Source organism: Heliangelus exortis, chromosome 1, assembly GCF_036169615.1.
Source record: "Heliangelus exortis chromosome 1, bHelExo1.hap1, whole genome shotgun sequence".
Taxonomy (NCBI): Eukaryota; Metazoa; Chordata; class Aves; order Apodiformes; family Trochilidae; genus Heliangelus; species Heliangelus exortis.
Genome location: NC_092422.1, coordinates 135,676,066 through 135,694,544, shown reverse-complemented (window position 1 = coordinate 135,694,544; position 18,479 = coordinate 135,676,066). Strand labels below are relative to the sequence as shown.

General features: G+C 49.1%; 1 protein-coding gene across 2 annotated transcripts in view; it reads right to left on the bottom strand.

The window, feature by feature from the left end:
• The window catches only part of SLC6A13 (solute carrier family 6 member 13), a 34,410-nt gene extending 16,769 nt beyond the window's left edge, over positions 1 to 17,641 (bottom strand). For both annotated transcript variants that reach the window (XM_071768712.1, XM_071768721.1), the window contains exons 1-7: positions 17,494 to 17,641; positions 15,733 to 15,942; positions 9,948 to 10,082; positions 8,774 to 8,914; positions 8,122 to 8,206; positions 5,054 to 5,186; positions 1,035 to 1,169 (exon numbers count right to left, since the gene is read on the bottom strand). In XM_071768712.1, coding sequence (XP_071624813.1) covers positions 1,035 to 1,169; positions 5,054 to 5,186; positions 8,122 to 8,206; positions 8,774 to 8,914; positions 9,948 to 10,082; positions 15,733 to 15,937 — 834 coding nt within the window. In that variant the 5' untranslated portion in view covers positions 15,938 to 15,942; positions 17,494 to 17,641. The remainder of the gene's footprint in view (positions 1 to 1,034; positions 1,170 to 5,053; positions 5,187 to 8,121; positions 8,207 to 8,773; positions 8,915 to 9,947; positions 10,083 to 15,732; positions 15,943 to 17,493) is intronic.
• Positions 17,642 to 18,479: the final 838 nt, after the last annotated feature.

Sequence of the window (18,479 nt, the reverse complement as noted above, 5' to 3'; positions counted from 1 at the left end):
GGACTTTTCACCCCTTGCTCAGGCACAGCCTTGAGCAGAGGGTGACTTCCAGAAAGCTGAGCAGGAACTCTGTGTCCTTTCTGTGATACAAACCAGACTGTCTGGAGCTGGATACCACACACTTGTGTTTAACTCCCTGGACTGGAAGCCATGAGTCAAACTGACTTGCACAGAGCAACACCGAAATGGTGGCACAGGCAGGACTGGGAGATGCCACCCAGGAGCTCCTGAAATGCTGCTACCCCCACCCACAATGATCATTTCTCTCCTCTGGATGATCCAGAGCCATTCCTCCCACAATACTTATGCCCCCAGTTGCAAAATTAATAATCAAGACAGCACTGGGGCTGGACCAGAAAGAGTTAATGGGGTTATAAAGGGTTTTGCTGGCCTATTTTTCAGGCAGGCACCCTTTAATCTCCTTTGGAAACACCTTCACACAAAGGCTGGTACAGTAGCTCAGCTGGAGCGAGGATTTAACATGGAAGAACTTGTCCCAAAGAGATTAAAAGCAGCAGTCAGGCACTGACCTTCCTGTCAGACAGGCAGGAATTTCTCACCAGGGACAGGGAGGTGAGGAGTGCGACCAGGTCCCAGGGAAGTACTGCAGCATGCCAGAGCTCCCACCATCCATATGCACCCAGCATTCTCCTTAGGGAAGCCAGAACAAGCCTGACAGTAGCAGGGCTCTTCATCACAAGCTGCTGGGACAGTGCAGAGCAGCACCCCATGCACAGGCTGCCTCCACAGCATAGGAATATCTGCTAGAAACTGGGGGATGGCTGGTGACACTCAAGATGAAGGGTTACATCCCACTGCCCATTCAGACTCAACTCCCTAGAAAACAGGTGGAAGCATAAGTGAAGGTAGAGGGCAAGAGAACACCACCTGGCCAGAGTACACACTAATACTACAGCCCTGCTTTATGCCTACAACAGGGGAAAAGAGGAGACAGGAGAAAAGAAAAAGGAGGGAGAGAAGGCAACCACATCCACCCATGCACTCACTTAACCACCCCCCTTCCTCCACCTTACCTGGGGGTCCCCAAGGCGACTGAGGTCTGGATAAAGGTAAAACAGGATTCCCTGGGATGCCCCAGGCAGGGAGACTCCCCTGATCAGCAGAACAATCAGCATGAGATATGGGAATGTGGCCGTGAAATAAACCACCTGGGAGGAGGACAAAGTGACAAGCATGAGTGAGCAGCAGGGGCCAGAGCACACAATGTTGTCTGGCAGCACATCACTGACCCAAGGGCTGGGGGATTTGGGCACTGGCAGGGATGGGTCAGGCTGCCTTGCCAAGCACCTTGTGATCACCTGTGGTAGAAAGAAACATGTTTTATAATGAACCCAGGGAACTTATGTTGTTCCCTGGTGTGTTTCGAACCAGAGAAAACCTTTCTTGTCCTAAAAGCAATCCAGACCCTGAGCCAGACTGCCACCAGGCTGGAGTCAGAGTAGCTGTACTGAAATCAGCTCAGTAGTATCTTCATACATCAGAGAGGGAGCTGCCCCAGTATCCATCTGCACACTCCTACCCCAAACAGAGTCTGAGGCACACACAGAAAGTCTCTTCTCTGCATCATTTAATAGGAAAGGCAAAAGGGTGTGCAGGTAAGAGATCCACCCTGAGATGTGATTGCTACCAAAGGACCACCAGGGACAACACTGAGGGTCCCCCCCTCAGGGCTGGCACAGGCAACTGGCTTGTGCCCACCATTCCCAGCTGCAGTGACTGGGAGCTGCTGCCTCAGACTGACCCCTGCTCAAATACCCAACGTGGGCATTTCAGACAGAGCAGGGCAACACATCTCACGCTTGTCACCAAGGATGCAACCCCAAACAGGACTTCTAACAAATGTCCTCTTTTTTTTTTTAATGCACCTAGCCCCATGAGCAATGCAGACATACTAAGGTAGTGTCAAAAGCCCTTCCTCTAGCAAAGCAGCCACATCCCTTGGGTAAATGTAGCAGGCCAGCATCAGCTAATCCACTCAGGGACTCCATGTCTGGTAAATTTAACATTCAATTTTGGTATTATCAGGGTACTTTTAGGACAACTCAGGCTAATTGCTGTAGTGTGCCAACACAACAACACAATGTACCCTGTGTTTCCCACATAAACAAACTGATATCAAGGGCTCATACAGCCTCCTCCATAATTGAAGTAGTGTCATTAATCCCCACACCTTCAAGACTTATTCACCACCTTGAAAAAAAGCTCTTCAGTCTGTTGTATCATGCTAGGCCAAAAAAAGAAATGTTTTTCCTGTGTGGACATGCTGAGTGAAGGTTCTCATCAGCAGGCTTCACCACAATGCTGCCCTACAGCTCTTTTCTCAGCTTTGCCAGTCACATGCTGAAGAGCTAAAGCTCTTCTCGGGAGGAACTACAAAATGTAATAATGTGAAATGGTCTATTTCTCACACCTGCCCACCCATACAGAATGAGTTTTTTCAAAACCCACCTAAAGCTCATCATCTCAGAGCAGGGGTTGTAGGTTCTGCCACACCTGTGGCAGTTTCTGCACCAGAGGAGGTCCTACAAAGAACTCCTGGAGAGTACCACCACTTCCACTTCACCCCTGAGTTAATTCTTATGATCTGAGTAGTGAATCTAAAAGAGATTTTTCTCGACCCACTGTGATGTCCTCCATCCAAATTAAGCAATGTCCAAAGCACATCAAACTGCAGCTCAAGTCCTCCTCTAAGCCAGGATTCACACTCTGCAGTGAATCAGTTTTGTAATGCAGAAGGACAGAAGGATTTGAGAGGTAACCCATCCACGAAAAAAAAAAAACAAAAACCAACACATAACTAGATTATCATCTCTGTCTGCAGCTCCAGGTTTTCTATACATTTCATGTGCTCTACTCAATATATCAGGGCAGTCTTGGGTGATGCCACAGAGGTCAGTGAAAAACAACTTCTTGCTGAGGCTCATGATTGTCTAAGATGTCTGTGTGTGCAGATCCATCCCTGCCCCTCTGAATCTGCATCCTGAACATGGAAGGAACACAGGGACAATATCCTTCAACACAGGCAAACACCCTCATTCTGTTCATTTGCAAATTTTCAAGGAGTCTCTGATCTAGAGCTGTTCAGTGACAGTTAATCAAATCTGCAGGTCCTGAGAGTTTAGCAGTCATCCCTGTATTTACCACACAACCAAATTCTTGCTTCAGAAAATGACAGGATGTGAATCTAATCTTCCTCAGCTCATGAAAGCAAGATTAAAAACAAAAATCAAAAAAACCCAACCCATTGCCTATGAACCCTAGAGCACATTCTTCCAGAATACCAGGCTGCACATTGTCAGCTGGGTCTCTAAATAAAATGGTTTTTAGGAGTTCAGAATACAGATGGATATTTGCCTGGCACATTATTTGGATACACATTTTGCTAGCATCCTATGTGCTTTACAGCCTACACAAACCAGGGCATTAAGCTTTTCACTCAACAGTCACTCACATCTGCAAAGAGAACAGAGAACTGGAGAATGTTTTGATGTGTTAAAGGTGCCAAACTTCTATCTAACAACAGGAACATCTGGATCCAATGAGATATTACTCAGTGCTTGGATCAGACCCAATCTTTTTATTTCTTGGGCAGTGTTAGCACTAACTATATCACTAGGAACCTTGCCGGGATCAGTGTGATCATTCTGTCACATGCTGGTCAACAACATCCAGGGTTTTATTTGAATCTGATCCACATGCCTCAGCAAAGTGGTTCCATCTGTTACAACCTCCTGCATCTGCAAGCACTCCTCAGGGACAGACAATCCCCATGTCAGAGGATGTGAATTGCTGCTGCTGTTCTGAGTACAGTGATTTCAGTTCACAGTGTTTGTCCCTCTGCAGGAAAATCCCTGGGAATAAGGCATAGCTCTTCCCCAATAGGACTGCATTCCCACAGCTGTCATTTTAGCTGGAGTATTAAATACGTGGGGAGTTGATAAACCTATGGATACTATTGCTTTACTGAAAGAAGGTTCTATTTTCAAGAAGACAAGATCCCACCACCAGAAGCCCTTTCTGCTAAAAACCACTTGCATTTAACCTAGAACTTGCATCTTAAATAGATTGGATTTGTTCTCAGCACTTCCCACACTATGTTAGCTGTATCTTAGTATCATATTTGGTGTTATTAGACTGCCTCTGCTTTCTTTTACCAGGCCACCACAGAAAGGAGTTGCTCTTTTCTTCTAATTTTACTCCATGGAAACCAGAAAAAATCATCTCTGCAAGCTGCTTGGTTTCCCTGTCATGTTTCATAATCCTTGACCATTTTGGAAGTAGGAGAAACTGCTAACATCCATCCCATCAACTTGATGGAAATTAATGCAGTTAAAATTTACACCCCATCACATATGATGTCTTGTTCAAAGCATACAGAGAAGATGCTCTTTAGTCAACATACTAAACCTTTTCCTCTCCATCTGTTCTTGCTGGCTCCAGACAAAACTGGCTGGCAATGCATCAGGAGGTGGTAGCAGAAACTAAAGTAATGGGGTCAGTGCAAATGACAGTGGCACAACAGAGGGAGCATGGGTTGGAGCTGGACAGTCACAACAACCCTCCCAGAAGCATTCAAAAAAATCATAGAATGGTTTAGACTGGAATAGACCTTAAAGATCATCTAGTTCAAATCCCCCTGCCGTGGGAAAGGGACACTTCCCTTTCCCAACTAGGCCAGGTTGCTCCAAGCCCCATCCAACCTGGCCTTGAACACTTCCAGGGAGGGATCATCAACAGCACCTCTGGACAACCTGTTCCAGCGTCTCAGCACTCTCACAGCAATCTAAATCCACCTTCTCTCAGCTTAAAACTTTTAGCTCTTGTCTTATCACTATATGCCCCTGTAAAAAAATCCCTCTCCAGCTATTGCATGGGAACATAGATCTTGGAAGTTAATGCTTTGGGATGTCTCAGTGCTCCCATCCTTTTCTACCCAAAACACAGAGCCTAGCCCACACTGTTTCAAGTTGAGCCACAAAGGATCCTGCCAGCTCACCCAGGTGAAGAGGCTTGATCTCAGCCAAGGACTCACCTTGCCTGTGGACTTGACCCCTTTCCAAATGCAGAAGTAACAGATGATCCACGCCAGCAAGAGACACAGAGCCAGCTCCCAGCGCAGGCTGCCTAGGTGCTGGATGCCATCAGAAATCTTTAATACTCTCCTCCTGCATTGGGGGAAGCAAATGAACATCCAGCTGTCACTGATATTCACCGTTAACATTCCCAACACCACACTGATTCTCACCACACCTCCACCATATCTGATAGTTTTGGGGAGAAAAAATTGTCTTATTAACAAGGCCCAGGTCTGAGCTGCAAGCCCCAAAGCAATCAACCAGTGGACCCCTCTAAAAGTACAGCCAGTCTGGCAGATCACACATGGACACTAACTCCAGTACCAGCCTGCTGGGCCAAGATATTTTTCCTCCTGTCCTCCTCCCACCCTTCACCTGTCATGTCCTCTAGGGTAAGAGCTCTCTCTCTGCAAGAATATGCAGCACTTAGCACACACAGGTTCTGCCCAGCTATTTTTTCACACAGATTAAAAAGTTCTACATTTCTGACACACTTCAAACCTCAGAGTAAATGATACATTGCACTTACCATGCAGAATCTATCAGAACCATCCAAGAGGCAATGCTGTTCAACCCCTTCTCCATAGCACACTTCTTCACCTCAAGACCCAGAGCAGCATAGTATCCCATGCCATGAGTAAGACCCAGCCAAGATCACAATAATCCCCACCTGACAGTCAGAGAGGCTGCCTCTTACAGCTAGTGTGGAGACTGAATCCTGGACTAGACTGACCTTGGTTCAGCTGAAGTCTTATGGTCTCACCCTGACCATGTAGCATCTTTACGTGTTTACTTCAATTCTTCCTCATCATCTACAGAAGTAAGGACTCACCTTCTTCCATCTCCTACACCACACAGATGGGTCTAAGTGTGAAACACCGTGGTGCAGTCCCAAAAGCCCAAGAATGAGGCAGAGAGAGACATGTACTACCCTGGAGCCCAGGAGCAATGCTTACCCTGCTGCAAAGGACAGCAGTTATCCTCAAACAAAGGTCATGCTCCTGGAGAATCACAGTCTGAGATACTCTGCCTTCCTTCCCACCCACAGCCTTGCAGCAGATTGAGAGGATGAGAAGGGTCAGAAAAATTATGCTGCCCCACCAGATACATTTCGTCATCTCGCTCTTTGCCCGCTTCTAAGGACATGGACTCTGGAACCAGTGCACAAAGGGTGCCAGTAGACTGTAACTAATGGGGCACTGTACTGCAACCAGAAGCCTCAGAAGCATGCCATCAGCCCACTGGCACATCTCAAGGAAATGGTGGCCTCCTACCTCCCAGCCCAGGGAGGGAAGAAACAGATGCTGCATCAGAATCAATGGGCAGTGGAAATTTCCAGCCCAGTGTGCTTGTTCCCCAGTAACACAGGGATGGGCACTGCAGTGATGGGAACATCAGCTTTTCCAGCAGCCAGCCTCAGGAAAAACAATCTAAAGTAGCCACCATCTAATCACATGGAAGCAGCAGGCACAGGGATTCCAGGCTCAGGAGGAACACAGGAGACAAGGAAAACTGAAAAACTTTAAAATTTAAAACCAGCATCCCTGTGCTGAGCCAGAGATGCCCTGGAGGTACCATGTGCTCTGCACTGACAGCACCCAGCAGCACTGCTGAGGGCAAAGCCCTGCAACCATCCAGATGCACAAGGGAAATGCACAGTGGCAGCACAGGGGTTACTTGAACAGTCTATTAGCTTAGTCTCAGTGCCTAACTGGGCCTTCCTCTCCCAGGAGGTGCTGAGCATCATCAGAAAACCCAAGCCAACAGGGCCTATGCCTTCATGCTACTGTGTAGCCTCAAGGTAACTAACACAAGGGGAGAAAATTAGGGAACAATTTTCAGCATGAAGCAAGCTGACCCAAGCACTTCTTTTTGTCTTGGGTGAGTTTCTCTCCTTAGGATAGCTCGCATATTAGTCACTCTAAAATGAAAACATCACCTCTTTTGTTATTTTTAAGATGAAGACTAGCCCACACACAAAAGTCACCATCCACCATACCAGAGCCTCCTGGAAACATGCTGGTTTCACCCAGCAGACAGATAGCACAGATCTCTTTCCTTTGAAAGGAACCTGATGCACCTACTGCATCACCAGCATGGACTTCTGCAATACACTACTGAGCTTTAAGTTCTCCTCTTCAACCGCTTCATACAATGAATATACTACAGCTTGCAAAACATGCAGACAAAAACCCATCACAGAGCTGCTGCTTTGTGGATCACCACAGATCTCATGCCACTCCCATCTATAGTCTTGGCACCCAAATCCAGAGCACAGGTACACTGGATGCAGCCACCTGGCAGGTCAAGGACTTGCCTGGAGCAGATTTCTCCTAACAGAACAAGAGCACTGGATAATTGACCTGATACATAAACTGTAATCCAAACCATAGAGTAGGGCAATGGCCACTAGACACTGAGGGAGTGCCACGAACTTTTTTGAGTTTTGCACCCTGAGGAAGTCTGAAGTAAAGCTTCAGGAAAGGGGAACATGCAGCCAATTTGCCTATGTTGCGGGAGGAAACAACTGGACAAGGGAATTCACAGATGACAATGAAGAACAAAGAAGGAGGCAGTGAGAGGGGCTGAGCAAATGGTGAAAGGGAGAGTGAACCAGCAGAGGAGGAAGATGGGAGAAGAGAACAATAAATAAAATCTTAAGGACTAGAGGAGGCAAAGCATTGGTAGGGTAAGGTTTCTTGCACAGTCAGCTAGCCATCACCAAGGTCAGTGAGACTGAGAAGCCCAAGATGTCCAGAGGGACAGGAATACAGTACCAGAGAAAGAGAAAGGCAAAATCAGATGGCTCTGAGGCACACCAGCACAGCTCCAGACAAATACCACAAGCCCAGCAATATTACCCTTGACTCATGGTTCTGCCCCTGCGAGCCTTCACCCTGGCCTGCCCAGTACCTCTCATGTCCTCTCCTGACAAGGAGGACACACATCCCACCACGGGGTTTGTTCCTTGCCCGGGGAAGGTGTGTCCCAGGGGAAGGGAGGTACAGGCTTGTCCTTTACTTACTCCCAGAACTCGATGACAGGGGAGGTGGCATTTTCACTGGTCACATTGAGCGTCGAGTTCGCCTTCTGGAGCTCAACGCAGTTCCCTGTGGGAGAGGTCCAAGGAAAGAGGGAGAGTTAGTAGCAGTGACAGGAGTACTGAAGGATCTTAAAAATCCCTCCCCTTCCATCCACAGTGTCAACACTCATGGACTCCTACACAAACTTTGTATAGTTCAAAAGATGCACAGAAGATGCCTTACCCACCTCCAGGGTAAGGCTGTCAAGAAACCGAGGACAATTAAGACAATGGCATTTAATTTTTCCTTCCAGTGGGCATTTTGAGCACTCCCAGGCAGCACTGGGCCTATGATTAATGCACAGCACAGGAAAACTGGAAGATGCCAAGAAGGAGGTGCTCATGATGGCTGGAGCCCAGAGCAGGAGCCACCAGGGAGGTGCACTGCACAGAACTGGTCAGGTGCTCCAGGTCACTGGGCATTGCAAAGACCCAGATCAACCAAACCTTTTCCCCAAAAGTGCCAGCAGCACTGCAGTGACTCTCATTCCCACCCAAGAAGGGGAAGGCTGCTCTGCTGAGGCTTGGCTCTGGGCAGCATCAGGTTCCCTCAGCCAGGGTCTGGTGGAGGATTGGAATGGGGCTCTGCACCCACCTGTGTTCCACTCATGGTCACAGCTGCCCCAGGGAAGGTCAATGGTGAAGGAACTGAAGAGATAAAACAAAGCCCAGGCCAGGACAACGATGTAGTAGAAGTTCAGCAGCACCACGATGACCTGTGAGGCGTAGCCAATTCCTGCAGGAAGTGATTCCCAAAGGCAGGTGACCCACATGCCAGGGGAGAGGAACAAGATTTCCCCTCAGGAGGTGCTCAACCAATGTTTTCATCTGCTGCTTTGCATTTTGACTGTGCTGCCAGATGAATGCCAGTGGGGCCACTGCCAGAGTAATTATCCCAAAGCCCACCTTGCCACACCAGCAGCAGTCCAAGCAGAAGCCCTGGGGAAGCCCTCTTCCTGCCATTCCACCACAGCTTTCCCTTGTGAAAAGGTGGAGAGAGTCTGGGCATGGGATAGAAGACTATGGTTGGAAAGTCACCCAAAGTGACAAAAACATGTGATGGTGGCCTGCCTGCTGAATAATACCTCTTCTACCAAAATCCAGTTGTTTTGTTTTGGTTTTTTTGCACATCCCTTTTCACTTTTGTTTGGGAAGCTTTGATATGAACACCCCACACCTTGTCTGGGAGGTGCTGGAGAAGCATCTATATTTGTTATGTGGGGAGGAGGCAACTGAGACTCTCAGAGAAATAATGGAAAGTGTCTTCAGGCTGGATGACTGCTGAAACAGTGCTAGAAGTGGATCTAGTTGCTGTTTATTAAGATAGTTGACACTTTTCACCACTAGGTTTTTAAACCACCTGCAAACTCAACAAAAATTACAAAATACAAAAAATTACATAGCATTGAATTTAAAAATTAGTTTTAGGTTCCTCATACCTGCCAGAAGCATTTTCATCATTTAGGTTGTGGAGGACAACCTTGACCGAGTTCAAAGCTCCTGGTCAAAGCCGTGGACATTAAGAAGGAAATCACAGTGCAACATAATGATGGGGAACAATTTGGTGATAATAAGGGAGATCACTTTTTCCAGCATGATTTTGGAAAGGTGGTATCTGGCATCTGATCCCAGGTATCAGGCTGGGATCACCAGGGATGGGCAGCAGATGTGTGGAGGTACACACCATCCAGACTGTGGGTAGAGGCACCCCTGCTTGTTCCCCTGGTCTCCCAAGCCCCACCATGCCCTCCTGATCTCATCCCACTCACCTTCAAAGAGAGGGCAGATCCTGCGCCAGGCTGTCACCCCTCCCTGGCTGGTGTACTGCCCTAGTGCTGTCTCCAGGAAGAAGACAGGGATCCCACACGTGAAGAGGAAGATGAGGTAGGGGATGAAGAAGGCACCTGGCAGATTCAAGTGGCAGATAGGAAAAATTAGAGAATTACAGGCCGGTCAGTCTCACCTCTGTGCATGGTAAAATCATGGAGCAGACCCTTCTGGAAGCACTGCTGAGGCAAAAGAATAACAAAGAGGTGATTGAGTATAATCAACATGGCTTCACCGAGGGCAAATCATGCCTGACAGACCTGATGGTTTCCTATGAAAAGGTCACAACATCAATAGACAAGGGAAGAGCAACTGACGACATTTATCTAGACCCAAGCAAAGGCTTTGACACTGTCTTATATGATATCCTGGTCTCCAAGCTGGTAAAAAAATGGGATTGGTGGATGGATTACTTGGCGGATAAAGAACTGGCTTGACAACCACACCCAAAGAGTGGCTGCCAACAGGGCCATGTCCAAGTGGAGGCCAGTGACAAGAGGAGTCCCTCAAGGATCAGTACTGGGGCTGCTCTTGTTTAACATCTCCATCAGCGACGTGGACGGTGACACTGAGTGCACCCTCAGCAAGTTTGCTGATGACACCAAACTGTGGTGTGGCTGACACACCGGAGGGAAGGGATGCCATCCAGAGGCACCTTGAGAGGCTGGAGAGGTGGGCCCAGGCCAGCTTCATGAAGTTCAACAAGACCAAGTACAAGGCCCTGCATCTGGGTTGAGGCAATCCCAAGCACTGACATAGGCTGAGCAGTGACTGGATTGGGACCAACCCTGAGGAAAAGGACTTGAGGGTGCTGGTGGATGAGAAGTTCAACATGAGCCAGCAGTGTACACCTGCAGCCCAGAAAGCTGACCCTATGCTTGGCTGCATCAAGAGAAGTGTGGCCAACAGCTTGAGGGAGGTGATTCTCCCCCTCTATTTCACTCTTGTGAGACCCCACCTGGAGTACTGTGTCCAGTTCAGGAGCCCCTATTACAAAAAAGACATGGACATGCTGGAACATGTCCAGAGAAGAGCCATGAGTATGATCAGAGGACTGGAGCACCTCTCCCGTGAAGACAGACTGAGAGAGTTGGAGTTGTTCAGTCTGGAGAAGAAAAGACTGCAAGGAGAACTTATTGTGGTCTTCTACTTTAAATGAGCCTACAAGAAAGCTGGTGAGGGACTTTTTAGGATCTCAGGTAAGTGGTAAGACTAGGAGGAATGTGTTAAAACTAGAATTAGGTAGATTCAGATTAGACGTTAGGAAAAAGTTTTTCACCATGAGGGTGGTGAGACACTGGCACAGGTTGCCCAGAGAGGTGGTGGAAGCCCCATCCCTGGAAGTTTTTAAGGCCAGGCTGGACAGGGCTCTGAGCAGCCTGATCTAGTGGGAGGTGTCCCTGCCCATGGCAGGGGGGTTGGAATAAGATGATCTTAAAGGTCCCTTCCAACCCTGAAAATTCTATGATTCTATGAAAATAAGTCCCATGGAGTGACTGGAGCCAGACTATCTCCAACCTAGCAGTGACCAGGTCCCTCCTTGGGGGGGCACAGCCTGGAAGGGATGGGGCTGCAGGGGCAGGAAGACTGTGATGTCAGGAAAACAGAGTTTTTCTCATGTTTCATCTCCTGGAATCATGTGATTGCATGAGAAACTCAGCATTTAGAAAAGATAGAGAGGAAAGGGAAGATTCTAGGCCTGATTTTTGTGCAGAAAAATCAAAGTTCTCAATATCTGTACAGAAATGTAAAAAACCCTGCTGTAAAACCTGAGTGACTTTTAGTCAAGTTTGTGGTTCCTTTCAGTCTGATCATTCTGAGTAAGCTGACAAGTCCATGGGTGACAGCACCAAGAAACTGAGGAGCATACACCTTCACACAGTCTGAAGGTTTTCTCAATCATTTGCTCACCAAAAAGCATCAGACACAAATGAAAAGCAAAAAGTGCAGGAAAATATGTACATCACACCAGTGGCCAGGGATGCCTTCCTGCTCAAACCCTGTCATGAAACCAGGCAGGGAGAGATTAAATGCATCAGGTTTTAGACTACACAGGCTGATGTTAAATGCAGTAATGGCTTTTTCCCCACAGGGGACAGCCCTGCAAGATGGTCCGTGCTCCCTACTGCGTTCCTGGGTCACCAAAGCTTCCCAAGCCTTGCTGCATGGGCAGGGACATGGGGCAGAACAGAGAGCTGGCATGGAAAGGTGTGGCCCTAAGCCTAGCATGGCAGCTGGGCTGCAGTGGGCTCAGAGGGGCACGTAAAGTTGAAAGTGGTAACCCAGGCAGCCACTAACTGTGTCTCCCCTGCATTGACCTTTTTTGACTGCTGAGATGCCGACTGCCTCTGGGGTCGGGTCAGCAGGGATGTATGGGAAATAAGAACCCCAGTGCACAAACTCAGAAGCAAAGAGGTTTCATTAAGGAGCTTAGCTAGCATGCAGGGGTAGGGAGAGAGAAGAGGGGCTTTAGGGACCAGCCAGAAGTCTCACACCCCGCACTCATTATAGAGAGTTACAGAACCACAGCCTTCCCCTTCTTGCAAAACCAAAAAAAAAAAAAAAAAAAAAAAAAAAAAAAAAAAAAATCGAAAAACAAACCCCAAAGCAATCAACAAAATAGACAGGGAGGGCATCTTGGCAGCTCCTTGTGGGCAAACAGTATCTGAAGGAGAGAATGCTAATAGCCAGCAGCCCTGTGGGAACAACAAGCATCTGTCCACATGCTCTCTCCTCTACCAGCTGGTGAGGGCAGAGGAAATGGCTTCATCCATACAGCCCCTTCAACTCCCACCATACATGCAATCGTACAAATCATACAAAAAATTGGATCCAATCATACAAAATTGAATCCTATTTCCAAGAGACATCATTCTTGTATAAAAGTTTGTATTTAACTAAACTGCAGCCAGGGAAGGTCACTGAGGTGGCCCAGGTCAAGCTCTCCAACCCGAGTTTCCCTTACTTGCAGCCCCCAGTCTAGCCTGTCACCTTCCTCGGCACCTCTGGGTACCTCAGGTTTCAAGCAGGTTTCACATTTTGGGAAACTCACTGGAGGGTCCCAACACGTGGGCTGTGAAATGATGCAAGATTGTGGTGGGTCTGAAAGAAGGATTTGCAGAGCCGTATTCAGGCCAGGGGCTGTGACCTGCCGGGCTCCCTTTGTCCCCTAGGTGGGGGGATAGGCAGGGTGGGACAACCCTGGCACCAGCCCTACCGCCACCCCCCATTTATCATTTTGGCTGGCAAGAGGGCTGCTGCTTGCCCAAGACAGGCAGGGAAGGGCAGCTGACAGGCAGGAGGGGCTTCAGGAAGGAAAAGCTGAGGAAAGGCACCCATCAGAGCCACCCTGCACAACCGCTGTGGCCTGTGGGGGCAGCAGGGGAGGAGAGGCCATGGCAGGGGGGCTGACAGGGCTCCATCAGCATAACTTAGCACCCCCACAGTGCTGGCTGATGTCCCTCTGGCCCCCACCTCGGGCCGGTGAACACTGTGGAAAGTGAAGGGGCAAACGCTGGCACATGTGGCCTCCGCCATGGCTCCCTTCCCTCTCCCCAGGCATGGGGAGCAGAGCACCCCGGGGAGCAGAGGGATGGGGAGCCCCGAGGAGGGGGTGCAGGGCTGGCAGCCACAGGTCCAGGCAGGATTCCCCAGTATTGCCTGGTTGGTGGGGACAACCTGCACTAGGAGGGCCCAGTCCCGTCACAAAAGCAAGAAGAACATGTTTTGGGGTTTTTTCCTCCTGTTTTTTCCTTTTTTTCTTCTCTCTCCTGTATAAGGCCTGGTTATCAGACAGACAGACAGACAGCATGAAATATGCAAGTGACTACTCTTCCTTTGCTGTGTAGAAATATCCCTAAAGAGAAGACAAGAGAGTGGCTGCCCCTCTTCGCATAACTCAGATTTTGCAGATACCTTCTTTGTGAGGAGCCTGATAATTAAGCCAAGCAAAGCAACAGCAGAGAGGGTTTTTCACCGCTGCCTACACACATTTCAGTGGGGGTGAAAGTCAGACAGTGGGGCAGAGCTGCTCCAGCTGGACAGTAGTGTCGGCAAGAGAGCTAATGGCTGTAGGCTGTCTGTGATTGACCTGGAAATTAAATAAAGGTCCCTCACCTTTACTGAGGTTCCAGAGAAGCAAGTTCCTGGACCAGCTTGGTCAAAAGAGTACAGGACAAAACATCTGGCAGATTTTAAGATTAATCTTGAGACATTACAAGGGATTTGATACTGTTTTTTTAAAAGGGATGTGATACACTGGTTGGGGTGGGCTGGGCTCCACAAAGCCCTGGAGTCTGGAAGGAGCCTGGAGTCCTGCACAGCATCATCACACTGTCCTGCTCCAGGAGAAGCCATCTGGGAAATGCTTTCCTCTTTGCACGAGCATCTCATGCTCCATCCTCTCTCTAACCTCATGGGAAGGGGTGTGAAAAATTTACCCAAGACTTCAAACTCCTCATAGTCTCTGCCACTTCACAGGGCTTTGCTTCTGGCCCATTTCTTGGGGGAAAAAAGGCTGAGAAACCCTTTTGCATCTTGCCTCTGCTGTCCAAACACATGCAGCAGCTTCCTTTTCCCTGAGTCCTCCTTGAGCTCATCCCTCGCCCCATTGGAGAGGTCAGGGTGGGGGGAGCAGCAGGGAAAGGGGTGCCAGGACAGGGTCCTGGGTCCTGCCTCCCCAACAGGATGGCACCCAGGTATAGCAGCGAGAGTAGACATGGCTCAGCAAGCAGCTAGAAATGTTCCCCATGGAAAAAGAAAACAAAAAAATTCTCCTTTTTCAACAAGAAAATGCTGGACCACCTGGTGAAAAGAAGCAAAGCACTGAGGAAAGCACAGCATGAAAGTAGCTAAACAGCAGTTAATCCTCTTTTATGCCACTGGGATGAAAGCAGTTTAGTGAGGCCCATGAGACTACCCCAAGCTCAAGCCAGGGGATTTCAGCCCCACGTCCCCAGGTCTTGTTCCCTGCCAACTCACAGCCAAGCTGTCCCCTGTCCCCTGCCCTTCCGGAGAGCCCAATTAGCAATTAATCACCAGACAGGGAGAGCAACTCGCTCCCTCCCTCCATGTGCCACTGAGCCAAACTTGAGAAAACCTTAGGACTTTTATTTTCAACTTTTTTTTTTTTTAGGTTTACTCCCTTAAAAGGCAGCGACAAAGTAAAAGCAGGCAAAAACACCTATAAAAGCTCACAGCAACCCTCCACCTGCAAAAACAAGCCCAGTTACACTGCCAAGCCATGGGGCAGCCCAGCCTTGGAGGGACTGACCGATCCCCCCACTGGTGTCTGCCAAGCACAGCTGGATCAGCACCAATGTGCCAGCACCTCACAGGTAACAACAACCCCCTGCTCCTTCTCTCTTCATCAAACATCTCCATCTGCACCCCTGACAACCCTGATGTGTAGTTCAGGGGAAGGCATTCCCTCTTCTCCATGCTGGAAGCTCCAGTGGATGCCAGGGGGCACTTTGGGGTACAGTGCATGTCTTGTACTTCTGCACTGAGGCAGGAAAAAAATCCCTTGTTCTGCTCTGTCCCTGCCACCTCACCACAGGACCTGGTGGACACCCCTCCATGGTCAGAACTCTGCTGATAACCCACTGCCAGTGGAGAGCAGTGTGTCAGAGCAAATGCCAGCAAATGTGTCAGAGGCAGGAGGGCCTGCAGAAAGCACGCTGGTGACCAAGAATCCCCCAGGCTGCCTGGGGCCAGGGCTGCACTTACCTCCACCATTCTTGTAGCAGAGGTAGGGGAAGCGCCAGACATTTCCCAGGCCGATGATCTCCCCAGCCACGGACAAGACATACTCCAGCTTGTTGTTCCACTGCCCTCGCTCCAAGGTCTGGTCCTCCTCCTTCTCCTTTTCCATGTCGGAGTGTGGAGGCAGCATTTCGCCATTGCTGATGGCACCAGGGACTCTGTAATCCATCCCACCTTCAGAAAGAGTTCCCTCTGTTACATTCAGCACAAGCCATGCAACAAGGCAGAAATTCGGGCTCCAGGAGGTGAGAGAATGCACACACACACACACACACACACACACACACTGAGCCATTCCTCTTGGCAGCAATGCTTGAAGAGCACGCATGCGCTTTCATTGCTTAGTCCAAAACTAGTTCTTAAAAGCTTCAGAACTTAAAAGTTCTTAAAAGTGTCATTATTTTTACTTGACTCATCTCAAAACACTTCTGTTTCTGGAAGCCCATCCTTCTAGCACAGTGTTTCACAGAAGACCCAGCAGCTCAGCCAGGAGCTCCCACGACAGCAGGTACTGGGAAAAGACTTAAGGCTGGAGCAAGGTGAGAGTGAGAGCAAATAGTTGACAAGATATTTGACAAGGGTTTGTTTTCACCCCTGTTGCTGCTTACCAAGATCTGGTATAAGAGACTATGCAATGAAGGTCAGAAAACACAGAAATCATAGATATGTGCAGAGGAAAAACTGAAACAGGACGGAAACAAGTTTCTGCTGTCAGTGGTGGCAACTGTTGCTGGCAGCCTACTAGACTGTGAGAAAAGGTGATTCTTTTCAGGATGAAAAGAAAATATAAAATAAGGCTGCAGATACCATGGCCATCAGGGACCTCTCCTTTCCCAGGGTCTGCCTTTCCAAACATCTGCCCATTGCCTGACAAGGCTCCCTACAGTGCCACTTTTGGGAAGCTTTGGCACCTCAAGAGCTTCTGCTGTCTCTAAACAGATCTCTGCTAAGAGAGGTGAAAGACTGGCACAGAATAGGTGGACACCACTCCAGCTGTCCCACCTCCCCCTCTAAACCTCCAAGAGGACACTTATCCTCCCAGGAAAGCCATGGCATGGTGTGCCTGTTAATTCACAGCTGGTGCCCCAGAGCACAGACAGGAGAGCGGCACAGGAGTTATGGGTGAAAACATCTCTGCTAGAGCCATTTAGGAGGCTCAGGGGGTGTTTGAAGCTGTTCCTCAGGGGCTGGTCACCCTTCTGGCCACTGAGCCCCATGGGGCAAAGGGTGAGGACTGCAGTTCCCACCAGTGCCCAGTGCCAAAGCTGAAATCTCTGAGGACTGTCTCCCAAGGAGGGCACTTTTCTCTACAGAGTGCCAGCCCTTCAGCCCGCTCATGCACAGAGGTAGCTCCCCCAGCCCCAGCCTAATGTTGCCATTCATTCCTGCCTGCAGCTCCTGCACCAGGAGAGCAGGAAAAGGCACCGGTAGCAAGTGACACTCTTTCCCATCCGAGGAGAAAAAACACAAAAGCAAAACAGCACTTTCAAACTCTCCCCTCCCCCTTACACAGTCCTCTATAAAACACTTTGAGACATGAAGAGGAGCAAGAAACACTGGCAGGCGTTTGACAGCAGCCACAAGGAAGGACCAGGAGGACCCCTCCACACTAGAAAATTATTAAACAGGCAGAAAGCACACCATGACCTCTCATCTATGGCAGACCCGGGTGGGTGCGGGGCACAGGGGGAGCAGGAGAGAAGAAAACAGGGGCAGAGGTGTTACCTTGCGGATGGCGCGGTCAGGGCACAAGCCGATGGGAGACGCGAAGGCAGGACCGAAAGGTGCTGGCTATTTGAAGTGTGGAAAGAAAAATTTCAGCAGTGGTGTAATCCTAGACTTTGCCCAACCCACATTCCTTCCCCCACCCCCCAGGGCTGGACAAAAACCTACACATGACTGATTTCATGGCCAGTGCAAAGGGGTTCATTCCCCCCCGCCTACAAGAAGGGCTCACGCTGCCTCCACCGGCGCTCTCCTCAGGCCAGGATCACTTGGCTTCTACTCTCCATCATGTCTCTGCCCAAGGGTGACCCTGGAGGTGCAGAAGACCACCACACACGGGTGCCCTCACAACCCTTCCCTCAGAAGCCAAAGCCCTGAGAACTTCTGGGAAAAGGTAAGAGATGAAGTACGAATTCAAGGTGGCTTCCCATCACAGGATGCGTCTCCTTGGCAGAAAGGACACGGGCACAGGGAAAGATCCTGCACTGTAGCCCAAACCACAGTGCCCAGAGAGGCTGCGGTAGTGGGCACCAAAGGTCCCAGCTGGAAATAAAATCTGCTAATCTCTCTGCTGCTGCTTAGTAAGGGCCCAAAACAGCCCCATTCAGAAAGAGTTGCAAACTCTCTTCCCTCACGTGCAGGTAACTTTGCCACTGGTCTTTCCAGGGATATCACTCCAGAAGCAGCAATGGGAGTGGGCAACCAAGCAGCAGATGAAGAATCATGCAGCAGGGGGAAAAAACAGCCCCAGTTATGTATTTCAAACATATGGCTGGAAAATTAGCTGTGGCTGCTTAGGAAGGAGGTCTTGAGTTTTCCTGCAGGTAGTTACTTGATGATATTAGCTCTGTGCTTTGAGGCCATAAAAAAGGCAAACAGAACAGGATATTGTTTATGGTAGATGTGTTACAGCTGTGATGGTCCAAGTATGTCAGCAAGGCAAGGTTTTAATATACTTTTATTACATCTGTTGATGAACATCTGGG